Genomic DNA, 22273 nt, shown 5'->3' with positions numbered 1-22273 from the left:
ATCAAAACATTACCTTTATCACTGATAAGTCTAATTGAAAAGTGTAGCCTTAAGTCTGCAACTAAATGGACTTCTTAATTCTTCCTTCCAGAATATAGGGGAGAATTACTAACCAATAATTGTCACAGCTAGAAAAGCACAGACTTCCTCCATAGGTGTAAGAACAGCCCAGATTGCATGCTTTCTGCAAGTGAACAGACTTAACAAAAAGTGACTCAGCCAGAAATGACTGCGCTTCATTCCTTCTTCTAAATTCTCTTATCAAATTAGTCACTTCTCTTTTCCTGAGAATGAGGAAATAATGTATAGACAGAGGCCAAAAGTGTTAATGTAGCAGAAGGTCTTTCTGTAAAGGTTCACAAAAAGGGAGGAGTAAGTTTTCCCTGACAGTATACATATAGTCACTAATGATAAAGATGGCATTTCACATAATTGAGCTTCAACTTAACTATGAAGGCCTATTGAAAAGGAAAGCAGGAACTGGATTAAGAATGGTAAAGGCGGCAGGATGTGGTGGCTCATGCCTCATCCCAGCACTTTGGGAGGCTGAGGCCAGTGGATCACTTGAGGTCAGGAGTTTGAGACCAGCCTGGCCAAAATAGTGAAACCCTGTCTCTACTACAAATATAAAAATTAGCTGGGTGTGATGGCAGGCGCTTGTAATCCCAGCTACTTGGGAGGGTGAGGCAGAGAATCACTTGAACCCAGGAGGCAATGATTACAGTGAACTGAGATTGTGCCACGGCACTTCAGCCTGGGTGACAGAATGAGACTCTGTCTCAAAAAAAAAAAAAAAAAAAAAAAAGAGTAAATAAGAATGGTAAATGCAAGCTAGATGCAGAAAAGAATTCAGACCGATAATATACCTAAGTATTCTGTCCTCAGGTTAAAGAGATTGTATAATGTCAGCAAGCATCTAAGTTATGATAGTGATCAATATGTCAATCTCATGTTTTAATGTAAATTGGTTGCCTTCTATGTTTGGTGAACAGCTGAAATCCTAGCCTATCAAGTCATTATCCTTCTGGGAACTACTATCACCTCACTCCTATGTCAGATCTCCTGTTCAATGTATTTTACTGTCTTCTTCTATTTTTGTTTCACAGTTGGTTTTGGTGGAGCACATCCTTGACTTCTTAAAAAAGTATACAGGAGAGGTAAATTATTTTGATACTTTGCATATATGAAAATACCTTTATTCTATCATCATACTTGATGTTTGGTTGGATGTAGTATCTAGACTGGAAATTATTTACCTTCTAAATTTTGAAGGCAGTTGTATTAGCCCCTTTTCATGTGGCTATGAAGACATACTCAAGACTGGGTAATTTATAAAGAATTTTAATTGGCTCACAGTTCCACATGGCAAGAGAGGCTTCAGGAAACTTACAGTCATGGTGGAAGACATGTCTTACATGGCAGCAGGTGAGAAAACTGAATGACGAGCAAAGGGGGCAGCCCCTTATAAAACCATCAGATCTCATGAGAACTCACTACTATCAAGAACAACATGAGGGTAACCACCCCCATGATTCAATTATCTCCACCTCTTCCCTCTCACAACATGTAGGAATTATGGGGATTAAAATTCAAGATGAGATTTGGGTGGGAATGCAGCCAAGCATATCAGCAGTGTTCCATTACATTCTTGTTTCCAACCAGTCTGATGTCTTGTTCTCTACACTGACCTATTTATTTTTCTCTCTGGTAGTTTGTGGACATTTTCTGTCCCCCACATTTTAAAATTGGTAATATGCTGGCACTTGTTGTTCCCCTTCAATCTTCCAACTTTTGACTTTCAAGTCTGAGAGGTTTTACTGAATTATCTCCTCCCCTCCATTTTCTATTTTAGGAACCATTATTTACTATTGAACTTCCTGGATTGGTCCTCTAATTTTATTGTTTCTCTTGGATTTTCCATCCTTTGTTTTTCTTCTCTACTTCTTGGAATTTTTTGTTGTTGTTGTTATCTTCCAAACATTTTATTAAGCTATCAAGATCCTTTTATTCTTTGAATTTTTTTTTTTTAAAGAACATTGTGTTCTTGTTCCATGAATGCAACAGATTCTGACAGCGTTTGCTCAGTTTTGGGGGCATTTCTGTGGAGGGACACATTGTCAGAATTACCTACTCTGTCATTTTTGCTGCATTATCCTAGAACTATTTTTTTTTAGTTAATGCTCCTGAGGTAGCTAAGTAGACACTGATGTCACCTACAAATAATGACTATTTGTTTTTGAATCCTTATAAATATTAATTCTGTTGCTGTCTTACTGCAATAGTTGGAACTACCAAAACAAAGTTGAAGAGTTACTGTGATAAATGACACTATTTTCTGGTTCTTATATTTAATGGATCACAGCAATTATTATCTCTAGTGGTTCACCTGCAAGCAAAAATTTTGCTTTTTATTTTACATATTTTATCAAGAAGAACCATACCATTCCTGTACAGATAATTTCATCAGGAATGAATGCTGAACTGTATCAACTGTTCTTTTTGGCATCTACCATTCTTGTTTCACATTAAACCTATAAATATGATTTTGTAATGATGGATCATAGGTTTCCTGATATTTAATAATCTTTATACTTCTAGAATAAGTTGTTACTATAGGGATTCCTAATGCCTTGAGGGTTCAAATTTAGTACTACTATATTTTTAATTTTTCCACGTATCTATGAGATTAGTCTGTATTTTCTTTGTCATGTTTTGTTAACCTTGTTTTAAAAACTAGTAAATATCCTAATAATTTATATAACTTGGAGCAATTTAAATAACATGGTGTGATGGTTAACTTTATATGTCAACCTGACTGGGCACAGGATGCCTAGCTAGCTGGTTAAACATTGTATCTGGGTGTATCTCTGAGGGTGTATTCACAAGAAATTAGCATTTGAATTCGTGGACTGAGTAAAGCAGATGGTTCTCCCCAATGTGGTGGGCATCATCCAATACTTTGAGGGCTGAATATAACTAAAAGGTGGAGGAAGGTTGAATTCACTCTCTGCCTGATTACTTCAGTAGGGGCATCAATCCCCTGCCCTCAGTACTCCTGGTTCTCAGGTGTTCAGAGGTAGACTGGAATTGATACCATTGGCTCTTCAACTCTCAGGGCTTCAAACTACCATATCAGCTTTCCTGTGTCCCCAGTTTGCATATGGCAGATCATGGTACTTCTCAGCCTCCATAATTACGTAAGCCAATGCCCTGTAATAAATATCTCTATAAATAAATTCTAGATATAAATTATAAATCGGCCAGGCACAGTGGCTCATGCCTGTAATCCCAGCACTTTGGGTGGCCGAGGCGGGCAGATCATGAGGTCAGGAGATCAAGACCATCCTGGCCAACACGGTGAAACCCCGTCTCTACTAAAAATACAAAAATTAGCTGGGTGTGATGGCACGCCTGTAGTCCCAGATACTTGGGAGGCTGAGGCAGGAGAATCGCTTGAACCCAGGAGGCAGAGGTTGCAGTGAGCCGAGATTGTACCACTGCACTCCAGCCTGGCGACAGAGCAAGACTCCGTCTCAAAAATAAAGAAATAAATCCTAGATATGAATATATACATACATATTCTATTGGTTCTGTTTTTCTGAAGAACCCTAATACACATGAATATTATAAAGTATTCTCACATTTACAGAATAAACCTCTAAAGTAATTTGACCTTTATCTAGGCCATTTTAAAGGGGTATATTTTGGTAAAATTTTCCCATTTCTTTGAGTTAATGTATAATTCTATTATTTCTTGGGAAGTTTTGATAACTTTGAGTTCCATAAAGAATCATTCTTTTTTTTATTTTCAAATATTTTAGCATAAACTTACATACAGTAATCCATTTAAAACATTTAAACCCTTCACTTTTGAAAAAAATATGAATAGTTTTCCTAATATGAATTGGAAATCTAAAGTTACATACAGTAATCCATTTAAAAATATTTAAACCCTTTACGACATATTAATATTTGGAAAAAATATGAATAGGTTTCTTAATATGAATTGGTTAAGGACAAGAAAAAGTTACTAAATATCATCTAGGAATTCACTTTTCTGGGTCCATCCAAGTTTGCACCAATTAAGAAACTGACAAGGAATAAAACAGAGATCAAAATTACCTTTATTACTGATAATGTTTAGATCGGCTGATACAGTTTAGATGTGCAGCAACGAGCCTGATAACCACAGGCCTAACAATGTTGAGTCCTCCCGCTATAAAATGTATAGCATGGAGAAACCCATCAGAATTTGTACTCCTTTCTGCCAGCAGGCTACCAGAAGAGGGAAAGCAGGGGAATAACCATACATCCCAATGTATGGTTATTTACCAATCAAGTAAGTCACACCTCCACTCCTAAGTAGGAGTGAGTGAGATAATAGAAAGAGATGGAGATAAAGATATCAATTCATGTTCTTCCACGTAAAAGAAAACATTAGGAGTAGGGAGTAAATGCTCTCACCAATAAGATGTATGCATATTCTTTGATTAAAAGCAATGGTTAATTTTTTTGCTAGGGGTTTGTTCTGTTAATCTTTTGTAAAAACTAGCTTATAGTTTTGCTGCATAATAAAGGCAATTAAGAATAAAACCAGCCGTGGCTGGGCACGGTGGTTCATGCCTGTAATCCCAGCACTTTGGGAGGCCAAGATGGGCGGATCACCTGAGGTCAGGCGTTCGAAACCAGCCTTCAACATGGTGAAACCCGTCTCTACTAAAAATACAAAAATTAGCTGGCCATGGTGGCGCGCACCTGTAATCCCAGCTACTCGGGAGGCTGAGGCAAGAGAATTGCTTGAACCTGGGAGGCAGAGGTTGCAGCAAACCAAGATCGCGCCGTTGCACTCCAGCCTTGGTGACAAGAGCGAAACTTTGTCTCAAAAAAAAAAAAAAAAAAAAAAAAGAATATAACCAGCCGGGCACAGTGACTCGTGCCTGCCATCCCAGCACTTTGGAAGGCCAAGGTGGGTGGATCACCTGAGTTCAGGAGTTCAAGACCATCCTGGCCAACATGGTGAAACCCTGTCTCTACAAAAATACAAAAATTCACCGAGCATGATGGTGGTTGCCTGTAATCCCAGCTGCTTGGAAGGCTGAGGGGGAGAATCGCTTGAACCCAGGAGGCAGAGGTTGCAGTGAGCCGAGATTGTGCCATTGCACTCCAGCCTGGGCGACAGGGTGAGACTCTGCCTCAAAAAAAAAAAAAAAAAAAAAAAAAAAAAAAAAATTGGACTATAACTTTGCTTGTAATTACTTCTTTGGCTACATCCTAGAGATTTTGGCTACGCAATGTGCTCAGGGTTGTTAATTTGTACACATTGAGAAGTGGTAAGTATAGTAGTTAAGTGCACAAGCTCTAGAACCAGAACAGTTAGCAAACTTCTCTTTGCTTGTTTCCTCATCTATAAAATGGGGAAGCATAATAGTATGTACCTCATAGGGTTGCTGTAAAAATTAAATCAGTTAATATATGTGAAGGACATAGAATAGTGTCTGACACATTTAAAATGTTAATAGTTATGGCTGATATTATTTGTGACATAGTAAATAATCAGTTTATATAAACTTTTAAAGAGTATAAAGTTCTATGACATAGCATGCATAAAAATCAAGATGAATAATTATATCATTCAAATCTACATATTTATTACTTAACATGTCAAATTCTGAAAGTTATAGATCACAGTGTCCAACTATTGTTGTGGTTTGGCCAAATTATTTTTATTTTTGCTTTATATATTTCAATATTCATTTGTTGATTGACAGACTCAAAGAACGTATATTAGAACATTATAGTTTATCAAGCAGAATGAAACAAATTACCTTTATCTTCCATTATGATTTTATCACACTGAACATCTTTATTCTTTGGTGCTCCATTGAAAGTCTGCATCATCCTTTCAACATATAGGTCATTGCCTAATCTATTTCTACAAAGGACTTCATAATTCTTGTTCCTCTGACTGTAAAAAATAAAATGTATCCAACTCATTATTAAGAATCATCACCACACAAATTATCGCTTTATATTATTCTTTTCCTTAAAATTACTTTCATTAATGTGGCTTGCACCAAAAAGTGAAGTGAGAGTTCAGAAAAAGCCTTAGGAAAAGACTGCACTAAATGACCTCCAGAGGACTCTTTTATACTCTATTTCCCAACATCCCTATTACTTTCGGTACCTATCAATAACATGCTAGTACTAACTCCATGTAGGTTTTAGTTCTGCATATTTTTAAATTTTCCATTACTTCTTTGATGACCCATGAGGAATTTAGAAATGTGCTTTTAAACTTCCAAATGTGTATGTAAATGTGTCTGTTTTAGTTGAGATTTATGTTACTAATTTTTAACTTTATTACTTTGTCCCCAGAAAATTTCATTTGTATGATTCTATTGTGAAATTTTTGAGACCTTGCTTCGTAGCTTTATGAATAGATAATTTTTTATAAATGCTGCATGTGTGCTGAAAGAGAGTGTGTTCTCTAATTGTTGAGTGCAGAAGTCTGTATCTGACCATTAAGCTTTTATTCAAATTTTCTATATCCATACTAATTTGTTCTCTGGTTGACCTACCAACAATTAAGAGAGGTGTGTTTAAATCTCCTACTTTAACAGGATATGTATCAAATTTCCAATTTTTGCTTCATATGTTTTCAGGTTATTTTATTTATTTATTTATTTATTTATTTATTGAGACGGAGTCTTGCTCTGTCACCCCGGCTGGAGTGCAGTGGCGCAAACTCAGCTCACTGCAACCTCCGCCTCTCAGGTTCAAGTGATTCTCCTGACTCAGCCTCCTGAGAAGCTGGTACTACTGGCACAAGCCACCACACCCAGCTAATTTTTGTATTTTTAGTAGACACGAGGTTTTACCATGTTGACCAGGCTGGTCAGGAACTCCTGACCTCAGGTGATCCACCTGCCTCGTCTTCCCAAAGTGCTGGGATTACAGGCATGAGCCACCGTGCCTGGCCCATGTTATTTTATTAGGAATATTCAAGTTCAGGATTACTATACCTTTCTATCATTACGAAGTACACTTTATCCCTAATAATGCTGTCAGTTTAATTGTTCCTCTGTAGGTGACATGTTTTTTAAAAATAGTTTTCTCTTTTTATTTTTTAATGAAATTACTTTTAAATTCCAATGCTCTTATTTATCTATTTATTTATTTATACATAATAATAATAAGAGATGTGGTCTCACTGTGTTGCCTAGGATGAATTTGGACTCCTGGGCTTAAGCTATTCTCCGGCTTCAGTCTCCCAGGACTGCAGGTATGTGCCATTGTGCCTGGCTTCCTTCTACTTTTAAAATCTTCTCTTTTTATCTGGTATTCTGGAATGCCAGTACAATGCACTGAGAACATTTCTTTTTGAATATTTAATTTTATTTAATCCTATTTCTGTGGAATGGTGTCTTTCAACAGTTTGGGAAAATCCTTCCCCACTCTCTGAATGGTATCTCTCCTCCATTCTTTATATTCTGCCCTTTTTGAACCTCTGATTACACATATGTTAGACCATTATTTTATTGTCACCTTTTTTTTTTTTTTTTTTTTTTTTTTTGAGAGAGAGTCTCACTCTGTCCCCCAGGCTACAGTGCAGTGGCGTGATCTTGGCTCACTGCAACCTCTGACTCCCGGGTTCAAGAGATTCTCTTGCCTCAGTCTCTGAGTAGCTGGGATTACAGGTGGGTGCCACCATGCTGGGCTAATTTTTGTATTGTTTGTAGAGACGGGGTTTCACCATGTTGGCCAGGTTGGCCTCGAACACCTGACCTCAGGGGATCCGCCTGCCTCGGCCTCCCAAAGTGCTGGGATTGCAGGCATGAGCCACCATGTGTGGCCTATTCTTAACATATTTTTTAACTTCGTTTTCACACTTTATATCCCATTTTATCTCCAAACTTGATTTTGTATAATTTATCCAGATCCTGTCTAATTCATTAAATCTCTATTCAATTATGTCTAATGTTTAAATCAGTTTACTGCATATTTTCAACAATTACATAAACCACTTTAAAGTTCTTTTTAGATATTTTTCCAAATACAGGTCATGATTTCTGACAGTTTATTTATTTATTTTGAGACAGAGTCCTGCCCTGTTGCCCAGGCTGGAGTGCAGTGTTGTGATCTCCATTCACTGCAACCTTCGCCTCCCGGAAAAGCCAATTCTCGTGCCTCAGCCTCCTGAGTAGCTGGGATTACAGGCGCCCGCCACCATGCCCAGCTAATTTTTGTATTTTTAATAGAGACAGGGTTTCACCATGTTGGCCAGGCTGGTCTCAAAGTCCTGACCTCAAGTGATCCACCTGCCTCAGCCTCCCAAAGTGCTGGGATTATAGGAGTGAGCTACTGCACCCGGCCTGACAGTTTCTTAATGTTAATCACGTTTTAACTCTGTCATTTATTTGTTTAAACATTTCACACATTTTATATTCTATATCTGATAATATAATTATCTATAGTCTTCAGGATTTATACCAAATTCAACCTGAGGGAATTCTTCTCCTTCTCCTTCTCCCTCTCCTTCTCCTCTCTCTCCTTCTTCTTCTCCCTCCTCTCCCTCCTCTTCTTCTTCATCTTCTTCTTCCTTTTTTTTTTTTCAGACATGGTCACATGGTCTCTCTCGGTTGACCAGGCTGGAACGCAATGGCGTGAACACGGCTCACTGCAGCCACGACTTCCTGTGATCAGTCAAGTGATTCTCCTACCTCAGCCTCCTGAGCAGCTGGGACTATAAGTATGTACCACCATGCCTGGCTAATCAAAAAAGAAAAAAAAATTGTAGAGATGGGGCTCTCGCCATGTTGCAGGCTGGTCTCGAACTCCAGGGCTCAAGCCATCCTCCTGCCTTGGCCTCCCAGAGTGCTGGGATTATAGGCATAAGCCACCACACCCAGCTGATCTGAGGGAATCTTAGGAGCCAAAATGGTAGTATGCTTTCCTCCTGAGATTAGTGTTTGCTTCTGAAAACAGGGAGTTGACTCTACTGGCCTAGGAGCAGTTGAGATAATTGAGCTCCTTTTGAGAGTCTTGGCTTAACACAAGAATCTCTCTTTCAGCCCTTTCAATGTAAGGGTTGGGAGAACCCAAGAGACATCACTGGTCTCCAGATCCATGTTAATATTAACATTTCTTCCCAACATTTCTCCCTTTCTGATTTCAAAGCAATTATCTGTCCCTTTCTTTTTTCCCTCTTTCCTATTTTTTTTTTTTTGTCTGAGGAACTTTCCCTTCCTTCTTACGAGTTTTTAAAGGTATGCTATTCATGATCTAATATGTACTATGTTTTATAGTTCAAACCATATTATAATATTTTATATTTTGAGAAGGAATAATACCCTAAAATTATTTTACTGATGGAGTTTTTAGTACTATAAATCCTATTCAAATAATACTTTAGGTAAAATAATCAGAATAACTATTAATAATCTACTTATAGTAACTATATTAATTTTAGACAGAGGAGAGTGGAACAAGAACAATTATCAGGGATAAAGAGGGATAGTACAAAATGAAAAAGGGGTCAATTCTTCATGAAAACATAACAGTCCTTAAATGTGTATCTGCCTAACAACAGACTGTCAAAATACTTGAGACCAAAACAAACTCTATTTATATTCATTAATAAAGAGAAAAGGAAAACTTCTCTAATATAGTAAATTCATTTATTTACCCATATTTTCCCTTCCTAAGTTTTAAATATTAGGTTAGTGCAAAAGTAATTGTGGTTTTGGCTATTACTATAAAAGTGTCAGTTCTTTCTTTTTAAATTGAAAATGATTTATATATGTATAAAAGTAAAAATAATTAAAACCTATATAGAGACTTGGAAGCCTATTTTGTTATTTGGCTTAGAAGTTCGCTTAATTATTTAAAAATATGGTAAAGCTATGGGCTCTTCCTCTAGAAAAATTTACATACAACATAAACATTTACCTTTCATATAAGTTCACATGGCACTTATATAACTTTGTATATAATTTTGTAGGGAATATATAATTTCCCCCCAAACCCCCCAGTGTATATCCTGGAATCCCCAAGAACCCTTCACAGAAACAAGGATAAGAACCCTTGGCTTAGCATTTGAATTACAGAAACAATGTAGACAACTGAACCATACATACGTTACTTTCTCAGCTTCTTCAGATTCTACAGAGACCATGACTGTGGGCAAGTCAAAAAATCTCAGTGTTTCTGTCTCTGTGAGTATTATCTCTATATTCTTCTCCCGGTCTTCTTTTGTTACAATTTTTTCAGGTGCTGCCCTTATAACTTGCAAATCTAAAATACATGACTTAATTAAAATCATTTACTAATTGCTATTTCTAATTTGCATTTTTCCTACTAGTCACCAAAATACCACACTGGGTAATATATTGCAGGTGGTCAGTATAGTCAAGGAACAGGCCAGGTTGTGAGATATAGTCTATTCAACCTTTCTGAAGCCAAATTGGATCCTGTAGGCCATAAACAGCCTTCCTTGCTGACATAACAAGCCTACCCCAGTCTAATACCTGTACTCATAACTCTAAGGGTATTCCATTATTACTATCCCACAATATTAATTGGGAACTGGGGTTAGTGACTGTTGGTACTACTCAAGAATATGGAGGCAAGTATATTTAGGGGGCATAATAAGCAACACTTCTTTCAGCCGTGAAGTTAACTTCTAATTCGTAGCTTTAGCAAACTTTTATCCTTCATTTGCTCTCCTTATTAGCTGTCTTTTAATTTAGATGTCATTCCATCTCTAATCATCTTCACCAGGGGTAAAGACTCTACTATATTAGTCCTGGTTGACTATAGAAGTAAGATTGGAACCAATGTCCATGCAAATAATAGAGTGAAAATAATTGGCCATAAACCTTTAGGACAGTCAGAACTGGATCCAAGGTCCTTGGAAAATCCCATTGAGAATTGAGTTTCACAGCCAGGAGAGTTTGGAATTGGTTATGTGGGTAACAGCCACAAGAAAGTATATAAGTGAGAGTTCAGTGTTTTCTACCAACAACAGGGTATACAGCAGACATTCATGAGCCTTTGGAATAGGTAAAGCTTGGACAGCTTTAGGAAAACTTAAGAATGTCTCAGTCTTCTCTTTAAAAGGTTCAGAGCTGAGAAAAACACCTTCCTCATAATCTAAAAAAAAATACAAGTTATTAATTCCAAAAACCAATCATGAACATTTTTAATGGCTAAATAAATTATGGTATACCCATCTATGACTATTAAATACTAAGTAATTTAATAATAAAAATTTTTGAAAATATGTTCTAAAATGTTAAATGACAGAGCAGCCCAGAACATGATCTGCACTATGGTAATAAGAATGTAAAATATTATGCAGATAAACAAGGTCAGGAAACAGAAAATTTTAAGTTGCAAATCTTCTTTAGTTTTGGGTGATTCTTCTTTTTTAAATATTCTTTAATTTTTACTATTTGTGTAATACATTTTAAAAATAAGTAAAAGATTTTATTTATATAAGTAAATCTGACTCAGACAAAATAAGTAAAAAAGTAAATGAGTTATCCACAAGAACAAAATTTGAGGTATATGTAGTCCAAACTTTTTGTCAATGAAGAAAATAAAAAACAGAGGTTAAGTGAAAAGTCCACACAGGAATACTAGCAATTTTAAGACTAGCGTTTCAGGCTCTTGATTCTCCGAGGTTTCTTACTGTTAGACCACCAGATCTTCCTTTGCGATTTAGTTATATATACTTCAAAGTAGCATTGTGGCAAAGACATGCTAATTATAAAAATAAATGATCTTATATTAGATGTATTACACATATAGAACCTAATATAGTAACATCTCAGTTATTATGGTTGGGAAAAGTAATAGTCTAGTCAACCTTCTTGATGGCAGAGGAACTACCATTCATAGACAAAGCCCTGGGATGGCAAGTAGGATTTTTGCCTGGAGTTCCGTATCACCCATTTCCTAAATGTTGCTTGAATTTAATATATATTCAGAAACTACCCCCAAACCACACTCTTTACCCATAGAATCTGTCTATTTCATGGGTTAGATCCCCTAACTCTAGACTGGCTGTACCACAGATTTTGAGTACACCTCTCTCTCCACCTAGAAAAGTATCACAGTTCTATCAATCTGTTTTGCCTGCTCCTCTTGACTGCCAATGATGGAGGGAACATCTACACTCCTGATGGTTCTTCCCAGAAGAGGGAGCTCTAGCCTAGTATGACAATCATGGCTCCTCTCCACACCTTTACTCATGAAGCCCCTTGAGAGGGTTAGGGGAGTCCTGAAGTGGTCTAGAACCTTTCATGAATGGGTGGGTAAGTCTGTCAAATTTGAGGGTTTAACAGGGGACTTTTATCCACAATGTGATATTTTGGCTCCAATTCATCATATTTACCCTTACCATATTTTTCAATTAATTCAGAACAGGGTAGGGAAAAGGGATGCAATTGTTTGGCTATTCTCAGAGACCCCAGTAGAGAACAACCTATGAAGCCTTCCTTGGCCTCTACTTTAGTTTCAATGGGCCCAATACAATTACAGTATAATTGAGTCACAAAAGCAGTTTATTCTTCCTCCTTTCTCCTCACTTGTCAAAGGTATCTATTAGTGAGTTATTTATTAACTGAGAGCATCCAGAGACAACCTGTGCATGAGATGCTGTTTGGCCCCTACCTTGCAATTAAAACCACAAACTTTTCTAAGCACAAAACTCCTTTTGGTTTTATGGTAAAGCAATGGTTCTCAAACTTTACCATGCATCAGAATCACCCAAGGGCTTAACAATAATTGCTTGGGCTTACCTCTAGACTTTTTTTAAACATTTGGTAAACTTTGTGTTTTAGAATAGTTTTAGGTATACAGAAGAGTTGTAAGAATAATTAGAGTTTCTATATACCCTATATCCAGTTTTCCCTATTGTTAACATTACTTTGGTACATTTAGTACAACTACAATATTGCTATTTTATTATCATATAAAGTCCATATTTTATTCTGATTTCCTTAAATTTAACTGTCATTTTTCTCTTCCAGGATCTCATCCAAGACACCACATTACATTTAGTCATCATGCCTCCTTAGGGTTCTCTACACTGTGACAGTTTCTCAGAATTTCCTTGTTTTTGATGACTTTGAGAGTTTTGAAGAGTAGTGGTCGCATATTTTGTAGAATGTCCTTCAATTTGTGATTTTCTGATGTTAAACAAGTGTTATGGGTTTCTGGGAGGAAGACTACAGAGGTAAGGTGTCATTCTCATCGTCATATCAAAGATACATGATAACAACCTAACTTATCATTGATGGTGTTAATCTTTACCACCTGTCAATATCCTCTGCTTTAAAGTGATTTTTCCTCCTCTCTCCTTTGCATATTGTACTGTTTAGAAGAAAGTCAACATGCAAATCCCATACTCATAGAATGGGAAGTTAAGATCCACCTTCTTGAGGGAAAAATATCTATATAATAATTTGGAATTCTTGTATAAAAAGATTTGTCTATTCTCTCTTCTTCATTTATTCAATATTTGTTTGTGTTACTATGAATTCATGGGTATTTATTTTATAATTTGGGTTATAATCCAATTCTATACTATTTATTTTGTTGTTGAAATTGTTCTACCTTTTGCCATTGTGAGCTCTTTCTGTTGGCTGCTAGGTTCCTCTCAAATACCCCTTTTTGTTGTTTGTTTATTGTAGAGACTTGTTCTATTTTGTTTTGTTTGAGCACTTCTTTACTCTCTGGCTCATCTTTTATCCCTGCCTCAGCTCTAGAATCGGGCATTTCTTCAGAGCCCTGGTTACTTTTATTAGACAATGGAATTAGAAACCAAAATCTGAGCACTGAGAGTGCCTGCTGCTTCTGGGGTGTCATTGCTTCTAGGCCTTCTTAGTGGACAGAGCTAAGAAATATTTGTATGTATACTAACTTGTATATATAAACATATCTATACATCTGTGTTCACCTATATATCTCTATTAAGCTAAACATGAGTTTATATTAATGTTTTTGACACTTGTTCGATACCACATGGATAATTCTAGCTTCCTTTCTTGCTTTCTGTAATCTCCCACTCCAACAATGTTGAGTTCCTACCATCTGCCCTCCAATTACTTACATGTTCAATCCCAGTATGCATGTACAATGATTCAGAATTATTAACCCCATACCCCATGGGAAATGACTACAATCTAGAGTGTTTATTTGCAGTTCCTTGTGTCTTTAATCTCACAGCCTCTACTCATTTTCAATATTATTTAGGTGTATACCCTTTCCTCCCACTCCTTCTGGGGGGTTATATTATACATTTGTAAGGCAGTTTGATTCTTCTGTTACAGTCTGTATTCCATTGTAGGATCCTCCTATTTCTTAACTGTGATTTAAAAAAAAAAATTCCCGAATTTTAAGTCTCACTTTTTGTGCAGTAATATTCTATGGGTTTTAGTAAAGGCATGGTGCTATGTATTCACCATTACAGTATCTATACAGAGTAGTTTTACCATCTTAAAAAATATTCTTTGTGCTTCACCCATTCAACTATCCCTTCTCTTCAAGGCCCTAGCAACCATTGATTGATCTGTTTTCTGTTTCTACAGTTTTGCCTTTCTCTAGACTGTCATATAAATAGAATCAGACAGGATACAGTCTTTCCAGACTGGTTTATTTAACTTAGCAATTAGTATTTAAGATTCATCAATCTTGTTGCATGGATTCATAGCTCATTTTTTTATTGCTAAATAATATTCCATTATATGGATATACTTTTGTTTGTTTATTCACCACTTAAAAGTCATCTTGATTGCTTCTAGTCTTGCATTTATGATTAAGCTGCTAGAAACATTTGAGTGCAAATTTTTGTGTGAAAATAAATTTTCACCTCATTTGGGTAAATGCCAAGGAACACAACAGCTTGATGATATGGTAAGAGTATGTTTAGTTTTATGAGAAATTGCCAAACTATATTCCAAACTGGATGTACCTACCATTGTACATCCCCACCAGCAAAGGAATGAGAGTTCCTATTTCTCCACATATTTGCCAGCAATTGGTATTATCAGGTTTTTTAGCCATTTAAATGCATATGTAGTAGTATCTCATATTTAATTTGCATTTTCCTAATGACATATGAAACTGAGCATCATTTCATATGCTTATATGCCATCTGTATATCTTTTTTGATGAAGTGTCTGTTCCTACATTTCGTTCATTTTTCACTGGGTTGGTGATATGTTTGGCTGTGTCCCCGCCCAAATCTCATCTTGAATTGTAACTCCCACAATTCCCACATGTCATGGGAAGAACCCAGTGGGAGGTGATTGAATTAAGGGGGTGGGTAACTCCCACAATTCCATGTCATGAGAGGAACCCAGTGGGAGGTGATTGACTTATGGTAGCAGGTTTTTCCTGTGCTGTTCTTGTGATAGTGAATGAGTCTCAAGATATCTGATGGTTTTAAAATGGGAGTTTCCCTGCACAACTTCTCTCTTGTTTGCATGCTGCCATCCATGTGAGACGTGACTTGCTCATCCTTGCCTTCCACCATGATTTTGAGTCCTCTCTAGCCACGTGGAACGTAAGTCCATTAAACCTCTTTTTCTTCCCAGTCTTGGGTATGTCTTTATCAGCAGCTTGAAAACAGAGTAACACAGTTGGGGTTTTTTAATTGTGAAATTTATGAATTGTTTATGTACTTTGGATAAAAGTCCTTTATGATCTATTTGATTTGCAAACAATTTTCTCCCAGCCTGTGATTTGTCTTATCATTCACTTAACATTGTCTTTCACAAAGCAAAAATTTTTTAAAAGTCCAATTCTACCAATTTCTACTTTTATGGATTGTGCTTTGGGTGTATCTAAAATTCCATTACCAAAGCCAAGATCACACAGATTTTTTCCTGATGTTTTTCAAAAAGTTTCATACTTTTGCATTTTAAATTTAGGCCCATGATCCATTTTGAGTTAATTTTTGAGTAAGATGTAAGGTCTGTGTCTCTGCTCTCTCTCTCACTTTTTTTTTTTTTTTTTTTTTGTATGTGGATGTTCAATTGTTCCATCAACATTTATTGAAAATTCTTTCTTCATTGAATTGCCTTTGTGTTTTTGTAAAAAAATCAGTTAATTATATTAGTGTGGGTCTATTTCTGAGTTCTGTATTCCATTTTATTTATCAGTGTACTTGATTATGATAGCACTATAAATATGTTGAAATCAGGTAATGTGAGTCCTCTGGTTTTTTTTTCCAGAGTTGAGCTGGCTGTTAAATCCTCTGCTCTTCAATATAAATTATAGACTTAATTAGCTGATATCTACAAAATGATTGCTGGGATTTTGATTAAGATTGGATTGAATCTATACATCGAATTACAAAGAACTGATATCTTTACAATACTGAGTGTTCCAATGCATGCATATGAAATTCATTTATTTTTTTTTTACTTTTTTCATCCCTGTTTTGAAGCTTTCTGTGTATAGATTCTGTAAATATTTTGTTAGATTTATACTTCTTATTTTCTGATGCTACTGTAAATGTTTTTTGTTGTTGTAGTTTAATTTCAAAGTTTAGTAGTTCGTTGATGGCAAACAGAAAGGCAGTTTGCTTTTATATATTGACCTTGTATCCTGCAATGTTGCAGGATACATGCCTATTGGTGCCAGGAAGTTTTCTTTTTTTTTTTTTTTTTGTAGATTCTTAGGAATTTTCTATATAGACAATGATGTCATCTGTAAGTATAGACAGTTTTATTTCTTGCCTTCCATTCTGTATAAACTTTTTTTTGAGACAGAATTTCGCTCTTATCAACAGGCTAGAGTTCACTGGTGCGATCTGGGTTCACTGCAACCTCCACCTCCCAGGTTCAAGTGATTCTCCTGCTTCAGCTTCCCAAGTAGCTGGGATTACAGGTGTGCACCACCACACCCAGCTAATTTTTGTTTTCTTAGTATATACGGGGTTTCACCATGTTGGCCCAGCTGGTCTTGAACTCCTGACCTCAGGTGATCTACCCATCTTGGCTTCCCAAAGTGCTGGGATTACAGGTGTGAGTCACCACACTTGGCCCAATCTGCATAAACTTTATTCCTTTTTAAAAAAGTAAACCTAGTTTCGTTTTGCCTGTGACATAATTTTTTAAATATCTTTTTAAGGAAGATATTTTTAAATAGATTGTATTTTACAGGAATATACAATTTTTAAATTGTAAAGTGACAATTTATAATTGTGTACATTTATGGGTTATGAAGCGATGGTTTAAAAGTAGAATAATTAAATCAAGCTAGTTAACATATCCATCACCTCAAATACTCAACATTTTTGTGGTAGAAACGTTTGAAATTTCTCTTTGCAATTTTGTAAAAATAGACTATTCTATTATTCTATTATTAACTATATTTACCACATTATGCAATAGACTTTTAAAAAAAAAAACATACTTCTAAGATTTTTCACCCTTTGATCATCATCTCCCCAATCTCCCAAATCTCTAGCCTCTGTAACTACCATTCTACATTCCACCTCTATGAGATCAATTGTCTTAGATTCCACATATAAATGAGAACATGTAGTATTTGTCTTTCTGTGTCTGGTTTATTTCCCTTAGCATAATGTTCTCTAATTCATTACATCCATGTTGTCACAAATGACAGAATTTCCTTCTTTTTAAGGCTGAATAGTTTTCCCCTGTGTGTATATACCACATTTCCTTTATTCATTCATCTGTTGATGAACATAGATTGATTCCATAACTTGGCTACTTTGAATAGTGCTGCAATGAACATGGGATGCAGTCAGAGAAATTGATTTCAAATCTTTTGGGTAAATACCCAGAAGCAGGATTGCTGGATCTTATGGTAATTCTATTTTTAGTATGAGGAAGTTACCTACAGTTTTCCATAATGGCTATACTAATTTATATTTCCATCAACAGTGTATGAGAGCTCCCTTCTTTTTCTGTATCTGATGAGATGATCACACAGTTTTTGTCCTTCATTCTATTGTGATGTATCATATTCATTAATTTGCATATGTTGAACCATGCTTGCATCTCAGGGACAAACCCCACTTGATCATGGTGGATGAGTTTTTCCAATGTGTTTTGGAATTCAGTTTGCTAATATTCTGTTGAGGATTTTTGTATCCATGTTCATCAAGGATATTGGCCCATGATTTTTTTCTTGTAATGTCTTTGTCTGGCTTTGGTATCAGGGTGATATTGGCCTTGTAAAATTAGTTTGGAAATGTTCCCCCTTCAGACCCCAACTGCAACCCTGCCCAACTGCAGATACCAAATAGCGTAATTGCCTAGCCAAGGAATACAACCTGTGACCAGATTGACCAGAAGCCATCAAAGTACCCTGTCAGCAGCTCTGCCTGATAGCAGAGAACAGCCAGTTGTCTCAAGAGACAGTGGAAACCTAAGTTATTAATTGTATATCTCTCTTCTTTTCTAACATATGCATTTGGTGTTATAAATTTCCCTCTAAAAATTGCTTTTTCTGCATCCCTAAATTGTGATAAATTGTATTTTCATTTTCATTGAGTTCAAATTATTTGTTTTTAAATTTCTCTTGAGACTTCTTTGGCCCATGGGTTATTTAGATTTTTGTAGTTTAATTTACAAATGTTTGGAAAATGTCCAGCTATCTTGCTGTTATGATTTCTAGCTTATTGCTATTGTCAACTGAGCACATACCTTGTATAATTTCTATTCTTTCGGGTTTGTTGAAGTATGCTTTATGGCCCAGGATGTGGTCTACAGAATGCCATCTATCCTTTCTTTATGTAGATCCAAGTTTCTGACCCATGTCATTTTTCTTTTGCCTGAAGTTCTTTCCACATTTCTTTCAGAGCTGGTCTGCTGGCAATAAATTACCTCAGAATTTTGTTTATCTGGGAAAATCTTCATTTCTCCTTTACCCTTGAAGAATAATTTTTCTGGATATAGAATTATAGAATGCCAGTTTTTAATATCAACACTTTAAAGATTTTTGTTCCACTCTTTTCTTGTTTATTTGGTTTCTGATGAGAAGTCAATTGTAATTTATATCCTTGTTCTTCTAGCCAGGTGTGATGACTCATGCCTATAATAATCCCAGCACTTAGGGAGGCTTGAGGCAGGAGAATCGCTTGAGCCCAGGAGTTCAAGACCAGCCTGGGCAACATGGCAAAAACCTGTCTGTACAAAATAAAAGAGAAAAAAAGAAAACAATAAAAAATATATCCTTGTTCTGCTACAGGTAAGATGTTTTTTCCTACTGGCTTCCTTCAAGACGTTCTCTTTGTCTTTTGTTGTCTGTAATTTGAATATAATATTCCTAGGTTTTGTGTTTTTGTTTCGCTTTGATATTTATCTTGATTGGTATTCTTTTTGTATCTGTGGTTTAGTGTCTGACATTAATTTTGGAATGTTCTCAACAAGTATTACTACAAGCATTTCTTCTATCCCATTCTCTCTTCTTCTGGTATTCCAATTGTGCATATGTTACACCTTTTGATATTATCCCAGAGTTCTTGGATGGATGTTCTATTTTCATTCTTTTTTCTCTTTGCATTTTAGTTTGGGAAGTTTTTATTGACCAATCTTCAAATTAACTGATTCTTTCCTTAACCCTGTGAAGTCAATGGGGCTATCAAAGATATTCTTCATTCATGTTGCTGTGTTTTTGATATCTAGCATGTCATTTTGAGTCTTTCATATAATTTTCAACTCTCTGCTGACATTACATACCTTGCACATTGCATACTTTTTCCATCAGATCTCTTAACATATTAATCATAATTATTTAAAATGCCCTGTCCAATAATTTTTACATTTTTATCATAACAGTCTGGGTTTGATGCTTGCTTGATCTCTTCAAAATATTTTTTTCTTGCCCTTTAGCACTCCTAATGACTTTTTGTTAAAAGTCAGACATGCTGTATCCTGTAACAGGTACTGAGGTAATAAGGCCTTCAGCAGAAGAATTGATGGTATTCAGGGTAGCAGTTTGGTTGTGCTTAATGTTGTTGTAGCTACAGGTATCAAAACCTTTCTTGTTTTTGTTTCCCTTCCTGGCTTTCAGGCTTCTCTGTATTGCTTTAGAGAAAGCCTATGTCTTGCAATTCTTTCATCTGTAATCCAGTATTGTCACTCTGGAGGTTCACTGGTGGTAAGTGGGGAGAAGGGAAATAGTCTACAATCTGATTGACTCTCACACTTTTAGTTAACCTGTGTCTTGGAGACATGGTGTTCACAAGTATATCTATTCCTACTTCAAGGGTATAGTTGTCTTATCCCTGCCCCTACTCCCTTCCCTGGCTGCAACATTCCCAATCAAATTCCTCAAGCACTGTTATTTTTCCTCCTTAGTTAAGAAATAAAGGCTGGTGCTAGAGTAGAATTCCCTTACCCTAACTGGGCTATAGTTTCAAAATTACCCTCTGGCAAATTTCCCCCACTCCCCATCCCCAGATTAAGTCTTTGTTAGAAAAAAGAGGCTAGGAGTGTTTTAATGTGGATATTCTTTCCCTCCCCTACCAGGGCCACTAGCTTATCTTCAGCTCAGATCCTTAGCTCAGATCCTCACTGAAAGAATCCACTGGATTCCTAGAATGAAAGCCCATGTAAGTGTGGGCCCTCTCTTTCCCATGACTTTGGTCCCCCATGAATTTTTCACTCTTATACTAGCAAAATACTCAGCCTCCAGCAATTCATGAAAATAATCATTCATGTGTTCCTCCAGCTTATGGTAAGTAACTCTTGGGAACTGTATTTCTCTGGATTGTCTGCGTCTCTAGATCTCAAGGTGGCAGTTTGCCCTTGTCACCACAGTTCTCTGATGAGTCCAAGAAAAGCTGTTAATTTCCAATTTGTCTAACTTTTTCTTGTTATAAGACGGGAGTAATGACTTCTAAACTCTACATACAAGAACAGAAACTGGAAGTCCACACCCAGAATTTTTTATTCAGTAGGTCTGGGAGGGGGGAAGTTACGAACATATTTTAAATATATTTTTATCTAGAAGTATATTAGAACAGGCTAATTTCAGGAATTTTGTGAGTCAGTTGTTAAACATAGACATTACTCAAAATTACATTATATAAATGTATTATTAAATAAATCATATTAAAAACAAAGATAATAATTACTCAAGGATCATCACTTCCTAATTATGCTATTAAATTTTACTACTGCCTTCTGGAAGTAGTGGCTCACACTTTGCAATCCCAGCACTTTGGGAGGTCAAAGCAGGCAGATCACTCGAGACCAGCCTAGCAAAAACGTGAAATCCTGTCTCTACTAAAAATTCAAAAATTAGCTGGGTGTGGTGGCAGGCGCCTGTAATCCCAGCTACTTGGGAGTCTGAGGCAGGAGAATGGCCTGAACCCAGGAAACAGAGGTTGTAGTGAGCCGAGATCGCACCACTGCGCTCCAGGCTGGGTGACAGCGAGACTTTGTCTCAAAAAACAAAAAACAACAACAACAAAAATTTACTACTACCTAATCTCTTGCAGTTATTTAAAATATCTATTGTATCTGTATGGTGGTGTGCTACTAAGTATCTGTTTGTAACTTCCCATTCAGAAAATTTATGTTGGGAGCTTGAAATCTGCTGTGATGAGAGGATTTATAACATGGAAATTGGCAAATGCAGCAAATAAGGATTTCCTTGCCACCTGTGTAGTTAGTAAAACATTTATCAGCATACTTACTGCTTAGGCCTAAACCCTAGTCCCAGATATTGCAATTCGATTGACCTGAATTGAGACACAACTATGGGAATTTTTTAAAGGCATACCAGACGACTTTAATATGCATTCTAGAGTGAGGAAACACTGTTCTAGTCTAAAAAAGAAGCCAGGGGGTAGAACTCGAATTGTTTAGGTGTCACTCATTTTAGAGGCTGACTTCATAGTTACAATTCACCAGCAACGGCCGGGCATGGTGGCTCACGCCTGTAATCCCAGCATTTTGGGAAGCCGAGGCAGGCAGATCACCAGGCCAGGAGTTCAAGACCAGCCTGTGCAATATGGTGAAACCCCGTCTCTACTAAAAATACAAAAATTAGCCAGAAGTGGTGGTAAGTGCCTGTATTCCCAGCTATTCGGGAGGCTGAGGCAGAAAAGTCACTTGAACCTGGGAGGCAGAGGTTGCAGTGAGTCGAGATCACGCCACTGAACTCCAGCCTGGGTGACAGAGCAAGACTCTGTCTAAAAGAAAAAAGAAAAAGAAAAAAAATTCACCAGCAATTGACCAAGATGATATAAATATGTACATTGTTTTTCAGGTTTTCTGGAGGT

At 36.5% G+C, this 22273-nt stretch overlaps 1 protein-coding gene across 1 annotated transcript in view; it reads right to left on the bottom strand.

The window, feature by feature from the left end:
• DNAI4 (dynein axonemal intermediate chain 4) overlaps nucleotides 1–22273 on the bottom strand; it is a 107310-nt gene that overhangs the window by 49434 nt on the left and 35603 nt on the right. Inside the window, 2 exon segments of the mRNA XM_015141821.3 lie at nucleotides 5826–5965; nucleotides 10137–10293. Coding sequence (XP_014997307.3) covers nucleotides 5826–5965; nucleotides 10137–10293 — 297 coding nt within the window.

The sequence above is a fragment of the Macaca mulatta genome, chromosome 1 (assembly GCF_049350105.2).
Source record: "Macaca mulatta isolate MMU2019108-1 chromosome 1, T2T-MMU8v2.0, whole genome shotgun sequence".
NCBI lineage: Eukaryota > Metazoa > Chordata > Mammalia > Primates > Cercopithecidae > Macaca > Macaca mulatta.
Note: the sequence above shows the minus strand (reverse complement) of the source record. Positions and strands in the feature narration are given on the sequence as shown.